Source organism: Zonotrichia leucophrys, chromosome 11 (genome assembly GCF_028769735.1).
Source record: "Zonotrichia leucophrys gambelii isolate GWCS_2022_RI chromosome 11, RI_Zleu_2.0, whole genome shotgun sequence".
Lineage (NCBI taxonomy): Eukaryota > Metazoa > Chordata > Aves > Passeriformes > Passerellidae > Zonotrichia > Zonotrichia leucophrys.
The window spans coordinates 18,400,793-18,426,642 of record NC_088181.1 but is presented as its reverse complement, the minus strand read 5'-3'; the positions used below and the strand labels follow the sequence as shown (position 1 = coordinate 18,426,642).

Sequence of the window (25,850 nt, the reverse complement as noted above, 5' to 3'; positions counted from 1 at the left end):
ATGGGAGCCAGCCAAAACATCCACATCCAACTGTAGCATTTTTCTGAGTTACCACTGAATACCTGGGTTTTGGGGTTCATTACAAACATATATAATTAAATAACAAACTGTGAATTGAACACAGAGTGTGCTTCCCTCTGAGATATCTTACCACCATCACTTGCAGGAGTGGTTTAGCATTTTCTGCTCTTGTTAATCTTTTCAACTGAGTAAAATCCAACAAACATGGAGGGGGAATATAAATCCAAATATAACATAAATCCAGACAGACAGCACTAGACAGAATAAATAAGCTGTAAAACACTACATAGAGACATTTGCAGCTCTGAAGCTGCTGGAGCAGTTTAGGATGCCACTACTGCTGGTGTTGAAATTCCTTGTAATGATGCAGTAAGGACATACTTTCATTTCTTGAAAATATTGCAGATCTTGGATAAATCTCAGCAAAGTTGGCAGAGTGATGTTGCTCTTGAGAAATTCATCTCCTGCTGTCAGATATTATCCTAAACCCTTGCATGATTTTAGTACCAGTGCTAAAACCCAGGCTTAACACAGGTCTTTCCTTTATTACCTGGGTGAAATCAGAGAGAAAACTGGACATGCTATTTCTTGCTACATGATAACAACCCTGTATTTCTGTAGTCGTCTCTTCTGCTTTAATTTTTAGTATACTGGTCTTACACAGAACTTTTAGTAAAGAACACATGTATTTGGGTATTTGAGTTGGCTTCTGTGCTTTTTATTTTACATCTGTGGGACCACTCATGACTGAGCAACTGCTGAGGAAGCAATTCTGTGCTTCAGTCTCTTACATTTGGATTTTACCTTTGTCAGAGGCCACAGGAACAAGCACTGGAGCAGTCAGGTCCCTCCTGCTCTGGGGGACAAGTCAGTGTCCAAGCTCAAGAAGGGCAGAGTCAAATGACTGAAGTCAGGACACTGAAAATGGCAACGCATCACCAAGGGAAAATATGAAAATGGCAAAACAGGAATAATAGGACAGTCACCCCAGAAATATTCAAACAGATCATTTTTTAGCACAGCAAGGTGAGTAAAAATGTATTTCCTGAGTGGAAACTACGTCCAGCTGATCTAAGTGGTCTTGGTACAGTCTGACAAATTATTCCCTTCCTTACCCTACAGAAATGATTTCTATGTAAAATTATGGCCATAGACTTCTGTGAAATAAAATAATAATCATAATATGAGAGAATATTTATCATTTTGTGAAGTCACACAGGAGCACAACATCATGGTGGCCACAGGTGGTGACTTGAAAATTCAGATTCCAAAAAATCAAGGTTAGAAAAGCACCTGGATCACAGGAGCGTTCCAGCTGCTGGATCCAGCCAGTGCAGGGCAGTTCTCAGCCCAGAGCACAGATCCCATTTAACCCCAGGGCAGGGCAGTTCTCAGCCCAGGGCAGGCATAAACCTCTCGCAGCCAGACATGACCAGCAGCGAGGAGTCTGAGGGCTAGTCAACACAAAAGTTTGTGACCGATGACCGCTGCTACCGCTATTAAAATGTGCAGTGTAAACTTTTGATGTCCAGGGAGCTTTTGGTGGGTCACCAGGAGCTCCCTACTTCGTGCAAACCAGGTTAAAGTAGAGAAACACCGCCCAGCGGTGTGAGACTTGGAGCTGCGCACCGGGGAGCCACCGACATCCCGGGACACGCCCCGCGCCCTCACGCCCCTGTCCCGACAAGCCCCGCCCCGCCCCGCGCGCAGCTCGAGCCCTCACCGCCCTCCCGCCTTTCACTTTCGATTCGTGGGGCTCCGCCCCCTCCCCGCCCTGACTGACAAGCGGGAGAACCAATGGCCGCCCGGCACGCGGGCGGTGCCGGCCAATGGCGGCGCGGGGTGGGCCGCGGGGCGGGCCCGGCGCCATGGCGGAGCCGGCGCTGCTGCGGGAGTACGTGTCGCACCTGGCGGCCCGCGCGGCGCAGGGACAGCTCGCGGCCTGCGCCGACCCCGCGCTCAAGGCCCGGGCGCGGCGGCTGCTGGGCCCGGGGCGCCGCGGGGCCCTGGACGTGCGCGGCGTGGCCGAACGCTGCTGGCGGGCGCGGGGCGGCCGCGCCCTGCGCGACCTGCTCAAGGCGCTGGAGCTGCTGGAGCTGCTCTGCGTCAACCTCCTGCTGTGCCCCTGGCGCCGGGAGATCCGCTCGCTCAAGGTACCGCACTGCCGCCCGACCCCCGGGCTGCGAGGCCGCTTCTCCGGCCGGGGCTTGGCAGCGGCACCGGGACGTGGGAGCGGGGTCGGAGGCACATCCGGCTCGGGATAGCAAGCGGGGTCATGGGCACATCCAGCTCGGGGCAGGGAGTGGGGTATGGGGTGAGCAGGGCCAGGGGCACATCCAGCTCGGGGCAGGGAGCGGGGCCAGGGGTGAGTAGGGCCAGGGGCACAGCCTGCTCGGGATAGCAAGCGCGGTCAGGGTACATCCAGCTCGGGGTGAGCAGGGCCAGGGGCACATCCAGCCCGGGCCAGGGTGCCCAGCACGGTGCACGGCTGCTCAGAGGTGTTCATTGGCCTTCACTGGCCGTGTCCTCGCTGAGGCCCTGAGTGCTGAGCAGCTGCGGGGTTCGGGAGGGGAGCCCTCCCGAGCTGTGGTGAGGCCCCGCAAGGCTTTGCCGTTCATCACGTTAAGCTGTGAGCAGGTGTGCCCATAAGCAGGGGTGTTTTGGCCGTGGCCATGGGCAGTGGCTCGGTGCCCCAGGCCAGGTGAGCCAGTGCCGCTCTGGTCCCTGATCCCAGCTCAGGCTGCAGCGGGCAGGGACAGCCCCTGGGAAAGAGGAAATGCTGCTGCTGGGTTTTGCAGCTGGGTGCTCACAGTTACCCCACTTCCCCAGCACACTGAGCACGTCTCATTGCCCAGAGGACACAGACATCTTCACACATCCCAATTTTAAACAGACTCCCCAGACACCCAAATGCAAACTTATTGCCCATGCTTTGGCAACAGGTGCTGGTGAGAAAAAGCCATTTCTTTGATTCTTCCTGCACTTAGGTCTCACCTGTGGATTTTCAAACAGCTGTAAATTCCTGTTCTTTTCATTCATCTCCCTAAAATAGGGCAAAGCATCAGATAGTCAGATCTACACTTAGTGGGTTCAGCTTTTCCTAACACAAGGATTCTAGGCTGCATTAAAATAAACTTTGAAGACCACTGTGGGCAGCCCAAGGTGTAAGACAGCCTGCTGCAGGCCTGAAATAATTCTACCACAAGGCACAAGTTGGAGAACAACCAGTACTTTGTGCATGTAGAGGTTTGATTAGAAGCTACTGAAATACATGGAACAGTATTTCCCATGTCCTGCCCACCTGCTCTGATGTCCCTGCAGTGCCTGCAGCTGCCCCCCTCCAGAAGGAACAGGAGGTGGGGAGGGCAGGGCACTGTTAACAGATTTATCTGAGGATTACACTGTGCCCATTCTGGGGGTCAGTTTTGCTCTCTTGAATCTCCTCCTTGTGACACCAGTGCTCAGGGCTCAGCCTTGCTCTGGCCCAAGCTGAGCAGCCCAAAAACAAGGTTCCCCACTCCTGGAAAGCTGGCTTTGCATTCCCACCTGTGTTCTGTTCTGACTGGCCAGGAGTCTCTCCTGTCACAGGGTTTCAGACAAAACCAAAAACCACTTCCATGTTATAGTCTAGGCCTCGTGCCTGGGGTAGCTCTAAAACCAAGCAAACATTGAACAGTTGTATGTTGCTGCACAGCAGCAGCATTTTATTGGTGTTTTGGAGACAGCTTGTGCAAAGCTTTGAACAATATTTCTGTTAGAATAGTCTCTCTTCAGAAAGCTGCTTTTAAAAAATGGCAGTTTAATTCAAGGGTAGCAAAGTTCACAGCAAGAGTCTGAACCGTGGAAAAAGAAAATGTTACAGACTTGTCCCCAGGTCAGAAACGGGATTCACAGTGAGTGCATCATGTCTGTTTCTTTAGGAAAAGACATCAGTGATTCATTCTGTGAATCTCAGTTTGTTTCAAAGCTTAGGTTCAGTAGAACACAAAAGGTTTATTTCTGAGTTTCTCTAGTTTGACTAAAATGATTTCCTTATTATTTCCTTATTTTTGAATACTGGCACTCTTAGCCAAGACCCCAGCAGGTTTAAACTGGCACAACTTCACTGGAACTGATGTGCTGTAGCAAAGCCACAATGCTGGAGAGGCTGTTAGAAAAGGCTCACTCACTGCAATTCAAAACTCAGACTAGTAGAACACAGCTTTTTGAAAGCTGTAAGCAAGTCTTGAAGTATTTGTGATCTTTAGGAAATCAGCTGTTTCACATTTCCCTGCACCTCCTCCCCCAGTGTTCACCAGCTTTTCCATGTTTGTTCTGTTCCAGACCTTCACTGGGAATTTTGTCTACTACATCCAGCCAGTGCTCCCAGAGGACATTGTGAAAGCAGTCCTGGAGAAAATCGGCTATGTTGCAACTACAGCAACAGAGTTTTCACTTGTCAAAAAGAGAAACAATGAGGAAACCAAGCAGACTGCATTTGAGATATTCCTGGCAAGAATCGAGTGTGAGGCCATCCTGGAGATGGCAAATGAAGAAGCACATGGCAGTTTGGAGAAGAGCCTGCAGCAGGGAACACAAACACGACAACATGGAGGAGAGGAGGATGAGGAGCATCACACACCCCAGAGAGGGGACACTGGAAGGCTGGGAGATGAAGGGAGCAGTGAGACACCTCTGTGCCTTGTCCCCCAGCAGAAGGGTTCAGTTCCCTGTGCTGCATCCTTTGGAGCTGCTGGGAATGTCAGGATCCCAGGGGACGTGGCTCACTCAGCAGCTGCTGCATCCCCCAGCAGCCTCCAGCAGCCCCAGAGGCAAAGCACGGACACCCTGCCGGGCAAGGGCTCGGACAGCGAGGACTTCCTGAGCAAATACAGTGACATTGTCATAGCACAGACACCCATCTTCAGTGAGAGCCTCTCCCCAAGGGCTTTGGGGCAGGAGCCCAGGGCCAGGCTGGCTGAGGAGCGGGCCTTGGCACGGGCACTGGGGCCTCTGTCCCCGGGAGCCAGCGGCCCCCCAGCCTTTGCCATGTTTGCTGACAGCTCCTGTGACAACAAAACCACCTTGGAGTTTGAAGCTCCAGGAGTCCCAGAAGGATCAATTGAAGCAGAAATTAATGATGCCATAAATTGCATAGACCCAGCCCCTGGTGATGAGCCCTCTGAGCTGAAGTCTCTGCCCTACAAGGACTTTGCCCAAAACTGTGGCGTGCCCAGGGAAGAGGACATTTGTGAGCTGTCTTTAACCTTCACAGAACTGCAGATCAAGGATGCTCAGGAAGAACTTATGTATCCAGTAGAGGAAAGTGGCCAGCCTGGGGCAGGAACAAGTGACAGGCACGTTGGAGAATTCAGTTCCTCCCAAATAAAACATACATACCTGCCTGATGCTGACCTGCACAAGAGAGCATTGTCACACCCTGAGCCACCTTCAGGTCTGTGCTGCACTGCTGGGCACACAGAGGATGCCACTGCTGGTTCTGACAGCAAGAGACTGTTCATGGATCCTGCTAAGAGACACCCAGCTTCTGAGTGCTTCAGGCATGTCAGAGAGCCCCCCAACCTCACCTACATCCCCCCGCAGAGCATGGATGTGCAGCCCTCCCAGGGGGGCAGGAGGGGCCTGGGGCAGCCTGCAGGTGCCTGTGCTGGAGGCAGGGAAGGGAGGCTGGAGCACAGCAATTCCCAGGAGACTGACAGCCAGGAGCCCTATGTCATCATTGACAGCACCGAGCAGGCAGCGCTGAGCCAGCACACCTGAGGCTGCAGTGCTTTATTGTCACCCCCTGGGGACTGTCCCCTCACCTGTGGCCTTGATCCCGTTGGCAGGGAGAGGATTTGCTCTGTCACAACAATTCTGAAAAAACCCAAACCACATCCCTGCCTTGGGACAGTAAATAGCAGGAGTTACACAAATTCCTGATGGTTCCTTTCGCAAGGAAACCTGAATGGTCACCTTTTTAAAGGGTAGGCAAACTTCTATAAATTTAAATCCATTTAATTTATCAGTCAGATTCCTTCTGGCTGTTCTGAATGCCAGACAGGTTTCTTCAGCTGGGCATCCTGCTTCTCTTTCTTCCCTTTACAAACCTATTCCTGGAATACTCTTGCAGCTCAAGGTAAATTCTGCTAAACTGGAAGAAGTTTAGAAATGCCTTACTGGACTGTACTCCTTAACTCTGCATTCCTTTGAAGCTGTGTCTGAGCTAGTCTTCCTCCTGACTTCAGTTGAAAACAGGTTTAGAAAGTTTGGTAACATTCCTTTAGCTTTAAAGAGGGAAACAGCTCTGTGAACAAACACTTGGCTTTGTGGAGGCATTGACCTGTGTCACAGCTTTTATATCTAACCAATATGTAATAACCATTTGTTACCAAAGTATTTTGTGGCCACCACCACAATTTCCAAGAGAAGCCTTGAGCACTGGAACTGTTCACTGCCACCAGCAGAGAGAGGTCCAGCTACAGCTGCCATTTCCCTTGCCCCTGCTCCTGACACTTCATTCTGCACAGAATTTTTCTGCAGGCTGGTTCGTCTCACTGAAATGAAGAGGAAAAAAATCTCATTCTTCATTATTTTAATAGCAGGAAAAAAATCTGCTGAGAGAAGGATCCCAGTGAGCAGCAGAGGCAGGATCAGGGGTGTCCTGCAGGTGGGAGTGCTGTGTGGAAAGCTCAGGATGTTGGGTCAGCTGGAAGCTGGGATCCCAGCACTGAGCCTGTGTCACACAGCTCTGAACTCCTTTAGGAGAGCACACTTGCTGTGCTTGGGCACAGTCTGCAGTGCTATTGGTACAAATTCCTCCAAGGGCTGTCAGCCTGGTGCCCAGCAGCAGGACAAAGAGCAATGGCCATAAGCTAAAACACAACAAAATTCACCCCAACATGAGGAAGAATTTGTTTTCCTGGAGGGGGCAGAGCCCTGGAGCTGATGCCCAGGGAGGCTGTGGAATCTCCCTCTCTGGGACATTCCAAACCCACCTGGACATGTTCCTGTGTCACCTTCTCCAGGTGACCCTGCCTGGGCAGGGCTTGGACTGGGTGACCTCCAGAGCTCCCTTCCAAGCCTAAAAATCCTGGGATTCCATGATACACTTGTTACCTAGAAAGACACTTCAATACTGCTTCAGGTGGCTTTTTCAGTAGCACTGAAATAAATGTGTGCTGGCTTGGGCTGTGGTAGAGTTAATTTTCTTCACAGTGGCTAATATGGAGCTCAGTTCTAAATGCTAAAAAATGCCTTTCATGTACCGTTAAAATATTAGCTGGAACTAATTTTGTGTTAATTGTTTATAATTGACTTTCATCCCAGAAAAAAATCAGAGGAGCACACATGGATTAGACTAGAAAAACCTCAGGAACTAAAACATAAAGATTTGCTTTTTGAAGAACTAATGGTTGAAATTGTGTCATCCCCTGATTCCAGCAGTGTAGGAGAAACAGAATTTGCTCAAGGTAACACCAGGGGACAGGACTGCCTTCAGCTCTGGGTGTGGTGTGAGAAATGGGTGTTAGGAACAAACAGCATTCACAGGGCTGTGTCCTGACAAGTACCAGTGGCATCCTTTGGGCTGTAGGATTCTCTGTACTAAACCATAAAGTGACATTTTCTGTGCTATGCAAAATGTATGTCCACAGTGAAATTAGAATTAAGAACGAACTGCAGCTGACTGAGCTTCAAACATATAGAACCGTTTCCAAAGAAATTGTTCTTTTGGACTCTCAGAGAAGTAAAAGTTTTGAAAGTTTAACAGAAGGTATCAAGAATAGCTGGTATCCCCCTACAATGAAGCTGCAAGAAGTAAGAGAATTTTTTAGCATACAAAATCTTACTTTTAAGCTGGAATTTTAAAGGTTTACAACAGAGGAGTAGAATGGCATTAATGGAATCACAAGCTTTAGTACCAGCTTAGTACTTCACTAGGAAATGCTCTCTCTGTGCACTTATTAAGTTGCATTTAAAACTTATATTATTTAGAAAAGAAGCAGCTGATCAGGTGGGGATTACAGGACAGGAGCTGCAGCCCCTGACTGTGGTTCTTCCAGTGCAATGGGTTTTAGGCAACCCACAGCCCTACAGAAGCAGCACCCTCAGATATTGCTGAAAAGCCACATAACTGAATGTTTCTATCCTGCACAAAGTGCCTGACAAATGTCTGTACAAAGTGATCAGAGTGCTGTTGAAGCCTTGCTTGTTGCATCTAAACCAACCAAAACCAGTAGGGGAAAACACATTCTGTACTTGTGGGATCATTCCCAAAAACTGCCCAGGAAATCGATGTGAGAGCAGTGTGTGTGCTGCAGGGAGAGGATTCCCACAAGAGAAGGGCAACTCAGCACTTTGACAGGGCCAAGAATGAAACCCCCACTGTTTTCTGTACTCTCCAAGTACTTACAGGTCATAATAAACTGATCATGGCATAAACCCCCAAAAAACTGTGTTTTTCTTTATGAAAAGAAGTAAAATCAAAGAATGCAAACCAGTTAAGAAGTCATTTAATTCTAGGATGTTTTTAGAACCATTTGAAAAGAATAACAGACAGTCTTATGCACCCTGTATTTTCACTGTTCCTCAGCTCAGCCAGAGCAGGGCTGGGGCTCTCATGAACACAAATAAAATAAGCTCTCTGTAAAAGCTAGCTGAAAAAACCCTCAGGGCCATTCTGCAATCACAGAAACTCTGGGTTTTTAATTTTTTTTTTTTTTTTGCACTGAATTCAGTGGGACTACCAGTGCACAGCTCCCTTCAGAACTAAGCTATATTGTGATGTCCTGTAGAGCAGAAAGAACTTCCTGAATCAATGAAGTTGCATTCATGTGGGCAGGATTAGAGCAAAACCATTTCAAACTGGCAAGATCTGCCTAACAAAGCGACTTTGACTAGATACACTTCATTTGCTGCTTCCAATAATAAAACAATGAACATCCCCGCTGTGTTATGAAGTGTGTAAACCCTGGGGCAGGAAGGAGTCAATGCCTTGCTGTGCCTCTGGATGTGCCTGGAAAGGGGAATGAAGGAGCAGAGGGTGGGGCAGCCTCTTCCTGGAGCCAGACTGCTGCTCAGCTCCATGGTGCCCACACAGCACAGGAGCACGAGTGGGCACAGCCAGAGGGGCACTGAGGCCACCCAGGCTCAGAGTGCCCTGCCTGCTGCCAGGGAGGCTCCACCGAGGGCTCTGCATGGCCCTCAGGGCTGGCAGGAGGAATCATTTCCCTGGGGAGGGACACAGCTGTTCCCATGTCAATGGAATGTCTGCAAGCCTCTGAACCTTTTGTTTGGTGGGTACCACCCCAAGGGATCAAGAATGAGCATTGATCTGACTGTGGACATCAAAATTCTAACATCAAAATTCCAACAATCCAGCCTTGTTGCTGTGACATCTCTCCACTACCTACTCTTACCCATGCCTTCCATACTTTGTGCTGTTTTTGTACCTGAATAGAAAACCCAAAGAGCTGCACCCCTCCTCTCTGCTGCTATTCAGTTGTTAGAAAATCACAGAATTACTGAGGTTGGAAAATACCTTGTGGGTCTTTGGGTCCAGCCTGTTCCCAGTGCTGTGACCCAGCTGGGAGCACCGAGTGCCACACCCAGACCTGTCCTGGAGCTGCAGTGCAGGGTCCATGGCACACCCAGCCAGCCTGGCCAGGGCCCTCAGCAGAGCCCTCCCATTCCTGCCCAAGGGCTGTCACCCCAGTTAGCTGAGGGTCAGCTCAGTGCCCTCCTCCAGACCATCAGAACAGGCTAAACAGGGCTGTTCCCAGCATGGATCCCAGGGGACCCCATTCCCAGCACCCTGGGCCCAGCCAGCTGCCAGGTGCCATCCCAGCCAAGCTGGGGCTGCAGCTTCTCCAGGAGATGCCAAGGGAGAGGGGCTCAAAGGCTCTGCTGAGCTCCAGGGAGACACATCCAGCCTTTCACTCACCCACCAGGGGGAAGATGAGGTGGGCCAGGCAGAACCTGCCCCTCCTAAACCCAGACTGGCTGGGGCTGATCCCATAGTTGGTTATGCTGTGGTTATCCCATGGTTGGTGATCCTGGAGTGATCCCATGGTTGGTGATCCTGGGGTGAGCCCGTGGTGATCTCATGGTTGGTTATCCCATGGTGATCCCGTGGTTGGTGATCCCATCCATGCCCTGTGCTCACACTCAGGATGATTTGCTGGGCCCCAGGGCCAGCTGACAGCTCTGTACCTCCCTCATACACACCCTGGCCCTTTGGTGTTGTTTCAGCCCAATTCACCCCAAGGGGGGCATTAAGAGAAACCTCAGGTGCCCTCCCTCAGAGGGACACTATAATAAATTGTTTATTTCAAATTACAACAACAGGGTTGTCTTTGCGGGGGGGAATAAAGTTACTTCTAGGAAGCAGCAGTGAAGTGGGAAATGAGGAAAACAGCCATATTTTAGCTGAACAGAACTGATACAGTAAAGCTGATGGAAAACCTAAAAACACAAAGGGAACTGATTCACATTCTGTTCCTGATTGGTACCTGATCATTTCAGAGATGTAAGTCCACAGCGTTCTACAAAGCATAGTGCAAAATCAATATCCATCATATTTAAATATTAAAAATACCAACTCAGACTTGAGTAGATGATTTCTGATACAACAGTCACAGGCTTCTATAAACAGTGCTGTCTGTTAGCTGGGTTCAGTATTTGGTCCCGGTTCTCCTCATACTTCTCTATCATTTTCTGCATGTCATGGTCAGCTCCAATCACCTTGGAGAGAAGAGGATGGACACTGGCAATAGCTGACACCACAAAACTTGGTTTCTTTTCAGCAGAACAGAGCAGTGCAGCCAAACTGGGATACCCTATGGATTTGCCCAAGCTGCTTTGTGCTGGGAATTTGGCATTCCCTGAAAAGCTCCAGGGCTGTTTCTGCAAGCAATCCCAGTGAACAGCCCCTCAAACCCTACTGCAGAGATGGCAGACCCCCCTTTTGTGCCACACACCAACAGCTGGCACATTTGTCTGAGGCTGTCCTTCCCCAAAGGTTATCAGAAAAGCAGATTTATTTACTTTTACCACTAAACAATGCTCCCATTATTTGGAAAGCACAACCCCCCACATGCCTAATTGGTTATAATAAAAATAATACTCACAAGTACTGGGCAGGAAACTTCAAACAGTGCACGTTTAATGAGCCACTCTTCATAGAGCTCATGAATAGCTTCTAAATATTCCTAGAAAAGAGGCACTGGAATAATACAAATGCCCAGGGATGACACACACATTGCAATCTTTATCCATTGGGATACATATGAAAGCCTGCAACACACATCTTCCACTAACAAAAACTAAAAAGCATCAGAAGGTTTCTGAGAAAAATTAATTCCCAGTACAAAGTTGAACTCCAGGAAGACCTCAAAGTCACAGCTTACAGGAGCACTGGGCTCTCAGCTCCTTTAAAGATCAAGCAACCATGATTCTCTCCCACAGGTAAAATGTGCTTCAAGATTTTACAGAAAAAATATACAACAAAGTAAGGACAAAAAGGGCAAGGCTGCAAAGAATATGTATGGGAGGCACTTTCTGTGTCAGTACATTTCCCTAGAATTCCCAGTTTACTTTCTCATAACTCAATTTCCTCTAACAGCTCTCCTGCCTGTCATGAACTGCCTTTTTTCTTCATGGAGACCACTTCACATTGCTCATTCATAACTGCTCCCCTCTTCTTCAGCAGAGCTGCAAAATAACACAAGGGCTCTTCAAATCCACTACAGGAGGATTTATTCTCAAAATTTCACATGGCCCAAGATTTAACTCTTAGCACAGATTTTCAACTGATGATTGCTTCTGGGCTGCATTCATGTCTGGTCAGGCTCCTTTAGAAGCCTTGTGGCACAAGAACTGGCACAGAAATCACTGCTCCACCAGCACAGCTTGTTTTAAAGCAGATTCCCAAGCTCACAGATTTCAAGGAGCTGCTCCTTTCAGCCCCTGCAGGGACACTTTTCATGCACAAACATCCTGGAGGGAGCAGACAGCAAAGGGCCCACAGAAACCTCAGCACCTGCAAGGCCACACCTGGGTGCTTCTGTGCCATTTCATGGTACAAAGATAATTGACTTTTACATCCTAGACAAGATTACCAGTTGATTAATGCTGCACCTCAAGTCAGCTACAGCAGAACACCTGGGAGAGTCAGCGTGCATGGCAGATCATTCCTTAAAAATAAATCTAAATTCAGTACTCAGGGTTTAGTTTGCAGTGGAAACAGCTGCACCACATTCTGGCAATATACTCAGGATATAATTTTAGTATTTAGATTGGAATTGTTCTGTTTTCAAAGCTCCTTGTAAGCACATGTATCAGAGGAACTCCTTACCAGAGGAATGACTTTTTCCTCTTCCCTGCATCTTGTCTTTAGCCTCTCATAGCAAACTTCAGGAGATGTCTGCAAATAAACTGCAGGAACAAAAATGTTAATAGTTATGTTCAAGGATCAGCTTTAAAAGCAAATAAGAAACTCACTTCACAAACTACAGAAGGGAAGGATCCTGGCTTGGGTACCACCACTGGACCTCCCCTTTGGCACTACCCACCCATGAACCACCCACAAACCCAAGATGCCTGATGGTGGCCACTTTTATACTGAATAATGTGATTATTTATGACCCAAGAAACAAGAATAATTTTCTTCTCCCAGAAAGGAAGCCCACCCACAAACACAGCCCTCCAGAGCCATCAAGATGTTACCTATGAGATCAACTGAAACATCAGTGTTGTTCTGGATCCAGTCAAACCATTCACTCAGGACAGCATAATCCACCTCTGGCATTTTCCCACTGAACAAACACAAGAGGAGCATGCAGAGATCAAAACTCTCATTTTGCTCACCTGACCACAATCTCTCCCCATTGACTCCAACATTTGTGACAAGAAGCCCATGCAAATTGAAGGCCACATAAACCATTGTTTATAAACCAGAAAGAACAAATATTTTCCTTTTTTTAAAGTACTCAATGGTATTTATTGCTCAGGTTCTCTGTATCAAATCTGTCCCAGGGCATGTCACCAGAAGGGATGGATTTACTGAGCATCACCAACAATTCCTTACAGAAGCCACAGTAAAAGGCAGCAGAAATATAATGTCCATGTGTCAATAAATTCACTCCCACTGTAAGAAATATTTGTGGAAAGAGTAGTGAAACACTCAATATGCTTAACTCTGAACTCAGCACAGAATGTTGGAGACAAATGTCCCAAAGTTATCCCAGCAACAACAATAAAGTATCAGACAACTCAAGTAAAAGGGAGTTACTGAGGACATGTTAAGAATCACATGCTGTGTTTTTATTAGAGTATCAATTTTCACTTATTACCACATTCCTGAGTGTCAAATATTACTAATTTTACAGTATCCTCTCTGCAAAACTGGTGACAATAACACATACTCCATACTCTTTCCTAAACACTTCTGCAATAGAAAAAATGTTAAGAAGATGGAGTTGGGAGGCTCCTGTGCTCTCCAGCTGAATGATTCAGACCAGTTAGGCCATTTTAAATAGGACTGAAAAAAATATTCCACAGATTTCTAAACCAGTCCCCTGGCAACTTGCTTTGATCACTTGCAAAAGTAACACAGATATTTCCCTGGAAAAAAAGCAAAATCCCTGTTTGTGCCATGTCCCCTCTTGATCTGCCATGCAGAAATGGGGTAACACTGCTCACTGCTGCTCTTCCTGATAATCACAGCAATTCTGGGCAGCAGGGATCTACATCAGCCAAAGTCTATTGTGCTGCTTTTCTCCAGCATAGATGGGGGAAATAGGAAGGCTGAAAGGAGCTGGGAATAAGAAAAAGCTCCACTGTTCTCACCCTAAAAGACAAATACATCCAAGTCAATCCTGCACTGAATCTACAGACAGCACATCTCTGCTTTCCCTGGGTAACCCTGGGAGGACTCTGGCTCAAGATCCACACAGATACAGGGTATATAAAAGGCACAAAATGGTGTTTACATTTCCAAAGCTTGCTGGCATTTGGCCCCTACCAAGTCAGGTTTTTACTGCCTCAATCCAACATGAGCAGAGTGAGATTCTATCCTAAGCAGTGATGGACTCAGAGGGACAGTGAGCTGCAGAGCTCACCCACAGCACACCATGGGCACACTCTTAACACTCACCTAACACAGCCAGACTGACTCCATGCTTAATGTCTCACAAAACAGCTACTTTCATACATTCCTCAATTATTCCTTCTCTTATTTAGAATCCTTTTACACATTATTTTCTTTTGGCTTGCTGTTGGTTCTATCAGCTGCCTTCTAGCTTGCTGTAACAAAACAAAGCAAATGCCTTTTTTCAGCATTTAAAAAGTGCAAAACATCTTAGATGGCCTTAAAATTGTTATCATTAACTCAGTGTTGCCACAAACAGATTTAGCCTCAGAGCAACTACGTCTTTAGGAAAAAAAGCACTTTGTCTACAAAGAAAAAAGAACAGCAACTAAAATTGAGTATATTTTATATTCCAGGCTGCTTGCACTGTGTGTGGACTGGGATGAATAACTTCCAAAGGTTTTCCCATGGCAGAGGTGCTCGTGCAGCATGGATGACACCTTGTGGCACAAACTGGGGTTTGTGACTGTTCCAGACTCTCAATGCTACTGAAAATCCCACCAAAAACCCATCTGCCACATACACTCCTCGTCAGAAATTCAGCACTCCAAACAAACAAACAAAACCCTGATTCCTGCACTATTTCAGTCAGTTTGGGACAGGTGAGTTCCACCTAAGGCAGTTAGGTGTAACTGTTATAATTGTTCTTTCTTTACTCACAGCCTGCCAAGGCTTGCAGTCTGATTTGATCCTGTCAATCCTGGTTCTGAGCAAGAGCACAGGACTTGAGGATGCCAGGCTGGGTAACTCTGCTCAGTTCTCTACCTCCCACACTCTTATTCTTTCTTTCTTTGTGGTTATTCACCTGTCCAGCATGTGTTTGATTCAAGCAAGATTTGGGTATTCAGCTGGAGAGCCAGGAACTTCAATAGATGAGCGCTAAATGCTCAGGAGCACTGCTGGAAAAGGTTTCCCAGAGTGCTGCAGGAAGTGGGCACACAGCCCATACCAAACACTGCCACTAAACACAGAGCTGGCACATTTCACAGGCCCCTTAAATGCACACTACCAAAGGAATTATCATTTGATTAGATATATATTTCAAGTAATGAAGCCAAGAAAGCAAAGCAGAAAACCACATGCCATACCTTCGATAGAGGTTTTCCACAAAAATGTGTTTTGCACTGTGAATCGACCTCTCCATCATCCTTATGGGGGAAATCTGCAACACAGAACCTGACTCTGTACATGTTCATGCTTGTTTCTTTTCACACTCACAGGGCACATATGAAATACAATTTTCAGATCTTGTGAGAAACAAACTTACCAGGAGGGTGGGAACCACAAAGCAAACAAGGCTCCTGATCTTACTCTGATTTGTTACTCAGTTCAAGGGCAAGTGCTCAGCATTCAGCTGAGCAGTAGAAGGTAACTCAGGTACAAAAAAGCAGCAATCCTTTTGGGATCTGCAGGACAATGGGAACTGCTGCTCCCCCAAGTGCTGCTCCATCCCAGGCATTGCTGGTCACAGCACACAGCTGACACCAGACACATTCAAGAAAGGAAACAGGACTTTTAAAAGAAGTGACTGCAGCTGGCAGAGCCCTCATAGCCAGCCCTGCACGTGTCCCACCAGCACTTCATGTTGGAGCAGGGAAATCTCTGACACTCCTGGGCCTGGCAGAGCAGCTTCTCACCCAGGCTTCTGCACATTAACAAAGCAAAAACAGCTCCAGCAAGGCTCAAATGACAAAAAAAGTTCAGAGGGAAATCCTCAGGAATTCTTGAATGAACAACTCCAACAGAACGGGATTTCTATTGTCTTGGAAAAACACCTCTTCCAAAAACCTAATGATTATATGTGCCACTTTCATATCTGGCACTGCCAACAGTCTGCCCTGACACAAACTCAGAAAACAGAACATAAAAACTATCAGTAAAATAGAAGCATGGCATCTAAGACCAGGTGTTGTCATCAAGATAGCATAGAATATATCAAAGGGTGTTTGAAGGAAAAAAGAATGAAGAAATCTTGATAAAAAGGTAGGATGTGAAATTTAACATAAAAAAAAGAAAAAATTACACGAAAGAAAGAATGTCAACCACCTGAAAAAGGAATAGAAAATGGTAGTGGAAGTATTTTGCATAAACAGAATAAGCAATGGCTAAATTTGTACTAGACAGCAGGAAGCAGTACTATGAATTCTAACAAGAGATTACTTGGTGTTTGCCAAAGATTTGAGATAATGAAATTGCAGACGAGTCACTGACATGAAATGAGGAAGAGATTTGTGCAAGCCTAGCCCTGGAGGGTGTGCCCAAAGAGCAGCACCACTTTGGGGAAGCTGTGAGCAGGCAGGAGGCAGAGGTTTTACCCCAGAGCATATCAATGTGCACCTCAGAAATTCCTGCTCACTGCAGGAACAAAGAATGGATCCACACAGCATCCCAACTCATGAATACAATGTTAAAGGGATTTAGCACCCATAACCACATGGAATTACTCATAAAATGAAAAGAAGTTTCCTTACCATGGGCCTGGTGTGCTGCTCCAGCATGGTCAGCTGGACATAGGTCTGCAGAGTTATCCCCCACCTTGATGCATCCTGGTACATTAAGCCCTGGGGTCAGAGATGGACAGACGGACATTTGTTAGGACAAACAGCACAACAAGAAGTTGGGTATTTAGGAAACTTTTCCCTACAACAGCATGGCTCTAAGAAAAGTGCTAAAACAGCTGACATCAGGTTTGAGCAAAATGAAGTGATCATTTATTTGGTCTCCACAATGGAGATGCAGAATTCCAGCCCTGTCCCCACAGACACTGAGTGGGAGGCTGGCTGAACTCAGCAGGAATTAGTTACTCTGCACATGGAACAGTCTGAACCAACTAATGGAAAAATCCCACCTACTACACTATTTTTGTGCCCTGACAGACCCTCAGTGCACCCAGTAATCATACAGGGTTCCAAGTATTGTCTGGGCCTCAGCAAAGGTGTCCTTTAACACAGGACACATCCTCACAGCAGCTCTCAGGTAGCTGTTCCACTTTCTGATTGCTGCAATTCCACACTCACATAGAACTTAAAGCAGCCATCTCTCCTGCACAGCAGAGAAAGGATCTCACTCAAAATAAAACATCATTCAGTGTCTTTTGGCTGAGGTGACAAGTTTTAAGACAGCAGCAAAGCTTGAGCCCACAGCTCTGACCTTCTGCTTTGCTCCCTGCCAAGATCAGACTTTCCCACTGCTCCAAGGCTGCTGTGCTGTCATGCAACACATGCCCCAGCCCTTTACTAACAATCAGAAAGGCATCAGCAACTCCCAGGAGGGACAATTTACTGTTAAATAACACTGATGGTATTTAACACGTGTCAGGGCAAGCATGGCTTGGGCTGTGTCCACAGTGCAGAGTGCAGAGCACAGACCCTGCCTCAGCCACAGGGGGCTCCTGCAGAGGGGCTGAGCCCAGCACAGGGCTCACAGCAGGGACCATCCCAGCATCCCAGTGTGCAGCCTGGGGGAGCAGCTCCAAGAAGCCTCAGCCACCCAAAGGACAATGGAAGCCCTCAACTCCTCACTGGGCTGAATTTTCCTTACCTGCAGCAGCCACAGGATCACAGATCCATGCAGGGTTAAATGTTGGAATGGACCTTAAATCCCACCCAGTGCCACCCCTGCCATGGCAGGGACACCTCCCACTGTCTGTTCCAGCCTGGCCTTGGGCACTGCCAGGGATCCAGGGGCAGCCCCAGCTGCTCTGGGCACCCTGTGCCAGGGCCTGCCCACCCTCAGAGGAAAGAGCTCCTTCCATACATCCAACCTAAACTACCTCTCTCTCAATTTGTCCCCTTTCCCCCTGTCCTGTCCCTGCAGTTCCTGAGCAATTGTCCCTCTCTGGGCTCCCCTCAGAGCCTGGAAGGAGCTGTGAGCTCTCCACACAACCTTCTCCTGTCCAGGCTGAGCAGCCCCAGCTCTCCCAGCCTGGCTCCACAGGGGAGCTGCTCCAGCCCCCTCAGCACCTCCATGGCCTCACCTGGACTCTCTCCTACAGTTCCATGTCCTTTTTTTGTTGGGGGCTCCAGAACTGTTCACAGATCTCCAGTCAAACAACATTAACTGACAGACTCACCCCTCACCTCACCTCCTTCCCTTCTTTGAAACAGGTACAACAAAAAAGCACATTTAGAAACAACTGCCACACTCAGGGCTTACCTTCCTGGGAGTTGCTTTAACTCACCCCACTGGACACCCAGTCCTTGCCAAAACTACATTTTATATGCAGAGTTTCTATGACATGCATGTCTTAACCACAGTAGAAGCTCCATTGCTTTGTGGAGCCTTAGTTTTTGCTGTGTGAGATTTGGATCACACCTTTTGTAGCAGTTTTGCTGGCTGGTAAAAAGCCATCACACAAGTCTTGCTAAAAGAACAGCTGCTGTAACTGCAGGAATCATTTCTGCCACTTACCAGGATATTATGACCTCGAACATTCCTCCACTTGTTCAAGGGTTCCTTCAAAACCTGGTTAAAAAGAATTACTCCATGTTAAATACATCTTAGATTCAAAATACTTAATTAATTAATACTACAAGTGACCAACTATTCTTCAGGAATACTTGTGCAGTGAATCAGAGCATTCAGGACTTGTATTGGAAAGCTCATGACAAAAAACCAGCACTGAATTCTGTAACACAGAAGGTAATAATGAACACTGCTAAAAAGAGACATGTCAATACCCAATGTCTTCTGAGCATTTTTAAACACCTCCTAAGCCTGGAGAGAAATTTTTTTGAGTCAAAATCAGCACCACATAAGGGAAAGAGCAGCTTAGCAGAGTGCTTAGCATTTCAATGACAAGTCCATCCCCTCACAAATTAACTTCTCAGAAAGTAACACTTGTCAGCAAAGGAAGAGGATCAGATTGCTGCCACATTCATTTTCATTTTATTTTTGTGTTCTAACAAACAAAATGTATCCAAATCTTTTACAAAATGAATCAGAAAAGCTTCTACCCTGAATAGGTAAAATCACAAGAGACCTGCCTGGTTCAAACAGGGTCTAAATCTACAATAATACTGTAGAGTCAGGCCTAAGAGAATCTCATCAGCCTAGGAGCTTAAGTAGCTACTTTAAAATGCTGCACTGTATGCAAATTAAAGTCTGTTATCCTTTGGATTAATAGGTAATTACTTCATAAGGACAATTCCTGTTAAATTACCAAATAACATCTGGCAACCCAGCATTTCCATGAGGACTCAAACTTATTGCCAAATGTGTTGCCAGGTCTGTTGGGGAAAGCATTAATGTCTGTTGTACAAGAACAATTGTTCACTAAGGTTTGACCTTGATTTTGTTTAAAATGCAACAAGCCTGCCCTTCCCCTAACCTGGTTCTAAGCAACATGAAATCAAATACCAGATCAGTCAAAGAAATCTCCTGAAACAGCTCTAACACATTTTCCTTTTATTAAAAAAGCCATCTATTCACTGGGATCTCTGTTACAAGGTATTTTTACATAATAATTCTTTATTTTGCTTTGACCAGACCCACCTAAGATTTCAGTGACATGAAATGGCAAACAGGCAAGTCCAAACATGCCCATGCTCCGTGGGCTGCTGTAAATTTATGAAGGCACAAGCACTGATTCACAGCTTTTTCTGGTATTTTGGCATCCAGTACATACCACATGTGATCTACATTCCTCTGCTGCAATCTGAGTGTAAAAAGATGGGGTGGTGCCCCTGCTGCTCCCTCCTCTCACACACATTGATCAAAGACAAGCTCAGTGAGGGAATAAAGACAAAGAAACGTGCATCCAGTACCTCAATGCTGGTAGTCTGTGCAAAATAATCCAGGCATGTTGTTTTTCCACTGGCAATGTTGCCCTCGATACAGATCTGGTGAGAAGCAGAGAGACTCTGAGCCCCTCGCTGTGGCAGAGCAGGGACAGTGTGTCAGGAATGCCCCCTGCCCTTCCAACATGCCATGCTGGGAACAGACTGTTCCATGGGATCCCTCTGGATGCTGTGACTCTCCCACAACACCACATTTTCCCTCCCTGCATCCCCCACAGCCAGCCCTGTCCTGCTCCCAGCTTTCTTCCCTTCCCAGGACCCCAGAGATTCCAGACCTGCTGTCCCACTCTGCCACAATCCACCTCAGAGCCTGACTCCCAGCTTCAAATAAGTGCCAGCTGTCATAATAACCTCAGCATCCATTATATACATAGCTTAAACCTTAAGAGGGATCACATTTTTATTTTCAGAAACCTAAACAGCTAAAATAAACTCAAAGATTTTTTTTTTCAACTGTCTTAAAATAATTTATAGCCCAGGGGGTTATATAAGCAATGGCAAGGCTGCACATGCAGGAGTGAACCCACACTGCCACCTGTCCTGACACAAGCCCTCACAATTTTTGCACAGATCTCCCACAATTTTACACAATTTTCAGCGTAGCCTTGCACAGAGTATGAGCCAGTGACAGACACACAGCTATGGCCTACAGCTGCCTTTACACACACACTCAAATTACAATGGAATTACACTGAAAGAGGCTGCACTTTTCACTTTGTTTTCTGAACAAAATGCAAATACTTACAATTCTCTTCCTAGGATCTTTTTTTATCAGATGCTTATCTAGAATGCAAATAAACAACAGTGAAATCAAAGCAATTTTCATAACTTAGTTATACCAAGTTTCTTAATGTGAGACCCTCCAGGCCAGTTCTAGGAAATTAATTATTGGGTCATGTAACAGAGACATTGTGGCACCGAATGGCACAGATTTAGCTAAAGTTCTGCACGGTCCCTGACACTGCCAAGAGTCCGGCAGAGAGTGCTCACACTCTCACCGATTTTTGCTCCATCTACTGCTCCTCAGTGGGTCTGCACATAAATAAATTTTGGAAAGACAGCTGGAGCAGCACCCATTGGCCTCACAGGATTACAGAGAGCTCCCAAACAAGCACCTTACACCTCAAAACAGCGGTAAAAATCTGTCCCAGCCAAGCAGGGCAGGAGGGCAGGGACGGGCTGGGCGCTCAGAGCTCCAGTCTGACCCCGCTCCTGCTTCCCCAAAGCCGCCCCAGAGTCCGACCCCTCTCCTGCTTCCCCGGAGCCGCTCCCGGGTCTGACCCCGCTCCCGGGTCTGACCCCGCTCCTGTTCCCGCTGTCCCGGAGCCGCTCCTGGGTCTGACCCCGCTCTCCCGGAGCGGCTCCAGCGCATCCCGAGGGCTCGCACGGAGCCGCAGCCGGGCCCAGGGGCGGCCGCCCGGCCCAGCCCGTGCCGCGGTTCCGCCCCGCACTTACGGTGGGCAGCGGCGCGGGGCCCGCCCGCTGAGGGGCCGGGGACGGCAGTGCCCGCGCCCCGCCGGCCCCACGCCCAGGCCGCGCCCCGCCGCCACATTGCCCATCCCCGCTGCCGCCCGGCCCGCGCCGCACCGGCCCAGCTCCGGCCCGCCCCGGCCCTTCCGCCGCCGAGCCATCACTTCCTCCACCCCGGCGCTCTGAGGCGGGGCTGCTCCAGCGCCGGCGATGGCCCCGGCATCACCTGCGGGATCGGCGCCGGGATCTCCCCGGCTCCCGCCGTCGCGGAGTCCCGGTGCCGGGGCGCGCCGCCCGCCCGCCACAGGGCGGACCGTGGTGGACCGGGCCTTCCCCCGCACGCCGCGGGGCGCGCTGAAGATCTCCCGCACGGTACGGCCGGGGGCGGCCCGGGGCCGGCGGGCAGGGCCCGAGACACCGGCCGGCGCTGACCTCCGTCCCCTCCTGTCCCGCAGCTGGTGGCGCTGGCCGCCTTCATCTGCTTCGCGGTCTCAGGCGCGCACGGGGCCTACACGGCGCTGGCCGGCATGGAGACGGTGATCACCCTGCTCTTCCTGCTGCTCTACCTGTTCAGGGTCGATGCGCGGATGCGCTTCCTCCTCTGGCCGCTGGCTGTGAGTACTGATGGCTGTGAGTACCTGTGGGCTGTGAGCACTGATGGCTGCGAGTACCTGTGGACTGTGAGTACTGATGGCTGTGAGTATTGATGGCTCTGAGTACCTGTGGGCTGCGAGTACTGATGCCTGTGAGTACCTGTGGCTCTGAATATTGATGGCTGTGAGTACTGATGGCTGCGAGTACCTGTGGGCTGTGAGTACTGATGGCTGTGAGTACCTGTGGGCTGCGAGTACTGATGGCTGTGAGTACTGACGGCTGTGAGTACCTGTGGGCTGTGAGTACCTGTGGGCTCTGAGTACTAATGCCTGTGAGTACCTGTGGCTCTGAGTATTGATGCCTGTGAGTACTGACGGCTGTGAGTACTGCTGCCTCTGAGTACCTGTGGGCTGTGAGCACTGATGGCTGCGAGTACCTGTGTGCCCGGCCGTGAGTATTGATGGACGCTGGGTACCGATGTCCCCTGGCCGTGACATCGTACCAATGTCTCATAGCTGTGGGTTCCACTGTCCCCTGGCTGTGGGTATGGCTGTCCCCAATGTCCCCTGGCTGTGAGTATGGCTGTCCTCAGAGTCCCCTGGCTGTGGGTATGGCTGTCCCCTGGCTGTGGGTACCAATGTCCCATAGCTGTGGGTTCTACTGTCCCCCACTGTCCCCAGTGTCTCCAGGCTGTGGGTATGGCTGTCCCCAGTGTCCCCTGGCTGTGGGTCCTGCTGTCCCCTGGCTGTGGGTATGGCTGTCCCCAGTGTCCCTTGGCTGTGGGTATGGCTGTCCCCAGTGTCCCCTGGCTATGGGTCCTGCTGTCCCCTGGCTGCTGTGGCCAATGGCTGTGAGCACCAGCAGGGCTGTGACCTGGAGGGATCACCTGTCCCAAGGGACATGCTCAGCAGCTCAGTGATTGTTTCTGGCCAGGTAAGGCAAGCCCCAGTGTGCTGTGGAGGCTGAGGCAGGTTCTCCTGACAGAGTGTTCTGTTCCATCCATTCTGGACACTGCTGGATCCGATAACAGCCCCTCCTGGCACAGGCACTGTTTGCCCCTTTGTGTAACGCCTTCATATCACAAATTAGTCACACACTTTCACTCAAATGCTAACAAGGTCTCCTCTTACCTCCCTTTTGTACGTGTATTTGCTGCCTCAGTCTCTCAGGTGTAGCCAAGTTGCAAAAATTTGATGCAAAAACAACAGAAGAAAGGTAAAACAAGGAACTTTTACTATAAACACTCTTTTTGTGATCAAACCACTGGGTGTCAGTGTCCTCTCACACAGATATTGCTGTAGCTCTGTCTTCATGGCAGTCCAGCTGTTTTCAACCATCCCTTCTGTGCTGGGAGCTCTCCACACTCTCCTTCAGGCCTGTATTTCAGAATAAATATTTTGCTTCCACTGGCTGTTTCAGGATATTTTCAACTCGGTGATTGCAGCGTTGTTCCTCCTCGTTGTGGCCTTGTTTGCAATAATAATCAAGACCAACAAGGGGACATTGGCTGGAGGAGTAAGTAGGAGCATTGTTAATGAATTTCAGTTCTTAGAGTGCAGTGATTTGAACCTCTTAGTACACTCACATTGTGGTAGGACCATGCAAACAATTGTCTTGGAAGAACACTCAACAGTAGCAAGCAAGTTACATCCAGTGTGTCTCATTAAAAGAAAATAATCCTCACATCACTAGTAATCTAAAGATGTTACAAGACTTAGGAATTACTGCAGAGAAGTACTGAAACACTGAAAATTTCTAGAGTTTTTAAGTAACCTACATTTGCTACCGTAGCTTGAAATCCTGGGTGGAAGAATCCCTAGCTCTTTTAGGACTACCCAGTTTGGTTACTACTTGAGAAAAAATGCCAACTGTCCTATAAAGAGTTTAAACTTTTTAACAGACACACTGATACTCCCTCCTGGCGTGTACATTGTTTTTTCTGACACAAACTGAGGAATTATGTCAGTTAAAAATGGGTTTTGTTCATACTATGATTGTAAGAATTTTGTGTTCTTAAGATGAAATCAGTTTAATAGTTTGAGTAACTGGTATTTTTGATTCAAATGTCAATTAATGTAATTAACCTTAATAAACAATAAGGAGAGAAAGAAAGCCCTTCAGTTTTGAAAGTCTCCAGAAGTACAAGATAAGCTGAAATGTGACAAGAAACCAAAAGAAACCTAAAAGCTGCCACAGAGCTCTTTCAAATTCAGCTTAGGAGGTGGTGAGGGGGAAAGCTGATGGCTTCACTGGCAGTGGCATCCTAAGCAAAAAGGAGACTTTCTGATAGAGTGGCTGTGCTGCAATAGAATTTATATTCTCACTTGTGAAGTCCACAGAAATGAAAGGTGGGAGCAGGAGACTGAGCAGGTAGCTGGGAACACAGGTTTGGGTAGAACCTGTGACATCTTCAGTGCTGGGAGGGACAGAATCCCCCCCAGCCTGTTCTGCTGAGGCACAAAGTGCCTTGAGCTGTGCTCTCCCAAGAGCTCTCCTGAAAATAACTCCCCTGATCAGGTAATGCAGTGCCTGCATTAATAACCCCAGCATGCACGTGGGATGGGGCTGGAGGGCAGGAGCTGAGTGAGTTATCTCAGTGGCTTTTCTGCAAACATATTTCTCCAGTTATCTTCCTGAGGTGGTGTATATTTTAAATAATTTAGTACATTTTCTTCAATTTGGAATATGTTTCCCATTCAGAGCTTCAGAGGAGAAGAGCATTTTTCTGCTGGGCTTGTTTCTAGGAATACTGACTTTCCCTTGACTTTTCTCAGGGCCAGTCCCATTAATTAAGGAGCCCTTAAAGAGACAGAAGGGCTTTCATTTAGGATAAAAGTATTGTCTGGCAAAATGCAGCATTAGCTTAGCTTTGAAGGAGAGCACCACACTACCTCCAAGGCCTGACACAAACATCAAACAGAGCAGGCTGCAGACAGCTCTCTGAAAGCCTGATGGGATGTAAATGTGGGTGTATTTAATTTATCAGTATCTCAAATCACACACATTTTCAAGGCCAGAAACAAGTATATATTTACTGATGAGTCACTACAGTAAAAGTTCGAGACTGAGTGGGGGAACTAATTTTATGGTAATTCTTATAGGTTTTGGGTCTTATATTGCTTGTTCTCTGCATTGTCGACGCGGTTCTTCTTTGCAAGAAGATTAGACTTGAGAGAGGAAGAGGAAGGAGTGCTCCTCCCAAATAAGAATGACATGTTAGTGAAAGAATGAGTTCTCCATTCTGTTTTCCCACTCTCTTTTAAAGAGTTTGTGTTTTCATGTGCTCACTTTTGAATTTCCTGTGCACTGATGTTTCTGCAAGTATCATTCATAAGGTTTTTTACTTTTCCAAATGCAGTTTCAGCATTGGAATTTCACCAGTTAAAGCTTTGGAGAAAATTGTCGTGTTTTTCTAAACTTAATTATGTTTTTACCTGTATGAAAATTGTTTTTATGGTTGTCTTCTTTCTCTAATAAAAAGAAAATACAAACGGGCTTAAGTGCATTATTTAATCTTATTTATTTACTAAGTGTAAAAAAGTACATTAGAGTAAATGTACCTTTTAAAGTAAAGTAAAAATGTAATGACCCAGTAACCATTCTTTGGAAAGATTTTCTTCTGCAATGCAAATTTCATGTTAAAGCGTTTGCCGAGGCATTTGTATCCCGAAATTTCAGCCCTGAGCGGGGTTTGGGCTGTGATCTCCGGCGGTTCCGTGTGTTCGGGGTGGCGGGACCCGAGCCCGCCCGGCTCGCTGCTCTGGGTCCCGCAGCCCAGCTCCATTGTCCCGGGGCTGGGGGCGGGCGCTGAGGCCGCCCCCCACAGCTGGGGATGCTGA

The 25,850-nt window shown here is 47.9% G+C and overlaps 3 protein-coding genes across 10 annotated transcripts; 2 read left to right on the top strand and 1 right to left on the bottom strand.

The window, feature by feature from the left end:
* The first annotated feature begins 1,889 nt into the window (after positions 1-1,889).
* Positions 1,890-8,499, top strand: LOC135452649 (spermatogenesis-associated protein 2-like protein). The gene is made up of 2 exons (XM_064722962.1): positions 1,890-2,174; positions 4,345-8,499. The coding sequence occupies exons 1-2, from the start codon at positions 1,890-1,892 to the stop codon at positions 5,779-5,781; spliced, it is 1,722 nt and encodes a 573-aa protein (XP_064579032.1). The 3' UTR covers positions 5,782-8,499.
* TK2 (thymidine kinase 2) lies at positions 8,492-22,339 on the bottom strand. 7 transcript variants are annotated; one of them, XM_064722760.1, is made up of 11 exons: positions 22,203-22,339; positions 21,984-22,055; positions 20,693-20,730; positions 19,915-19,989; positions 18,560-18,613; positions 16,621-16,710; positions 15,238-15,311; positions 12,727-12,815; positions 12,356-12,435; positions 11,130-11,210; positions 8,492-10,743 (listed from the first exon to the last, which is right to left on the bottom strand). In XM_064722760.1, the coding sequence occupies exons 6-11, from the start codon at positions 16,702-16,704 to the stop codon at positions 10,645-10,647; spliced, it is 507 nt and encodes a 168-aa protein (XP_064578830.1). In that variant the 5' UTR covers positions 16,705-16,710; positions 18,560-18,613; positions 19,915-19,989; positions 20,693-20,730; positions 21,984-22,055; positions 22,203-22,339; the 3' UTR covers positions 8,492-10,644. The 7 variants fall into 7 exon arrangements, with proteins under 7 accessions (XP_064578830.1, XP_064578829.1, XP_064578832.1 ...); XM_064722759.1 differs by lacking the exons at positions 21,984-22,055; positions 22,203-22,339 and adding an exon at positions 21,850-21,963; XM_064722762.1 differs by lacking the exons at positions 21,984-22,055; positions 22,203-22,339 and adding an exon at positions 21,535-21,596.
* CKLF (chemokine like factor) lies at positions 21,473-25,500 on the top strand. Of its 2 annotated transcripts, XM_064722763.1 has the most exons (4): positions 21,473-21,789; positions 21,873-22,031; positions 23,431-23,526; positions 25,113-25,500. In XM_064722763.1, exons 1-4 carry the CDS (start codon positions 21,628-21,630, stop codon positions 25,215-25,217), a joined length of 522 nt encoding a protein of 173 aa, XP_064578833.1. In that variant the 5' UTR covers positions 21,473-21,627; the 3' UTR covers positions 25,218-25,500. The 2 variants fall into 2 exon arrangements, with proteins under 2 accessions (XP_064578833.1, XP_064578834.1); XM_064722764.1 differs by lacking the exon at positions 23,431-23,526 and having other exon boundaries at positions 21,484-21,789.
* Positions 25,501-25,850: the final 350 nt, after the last annotated feature.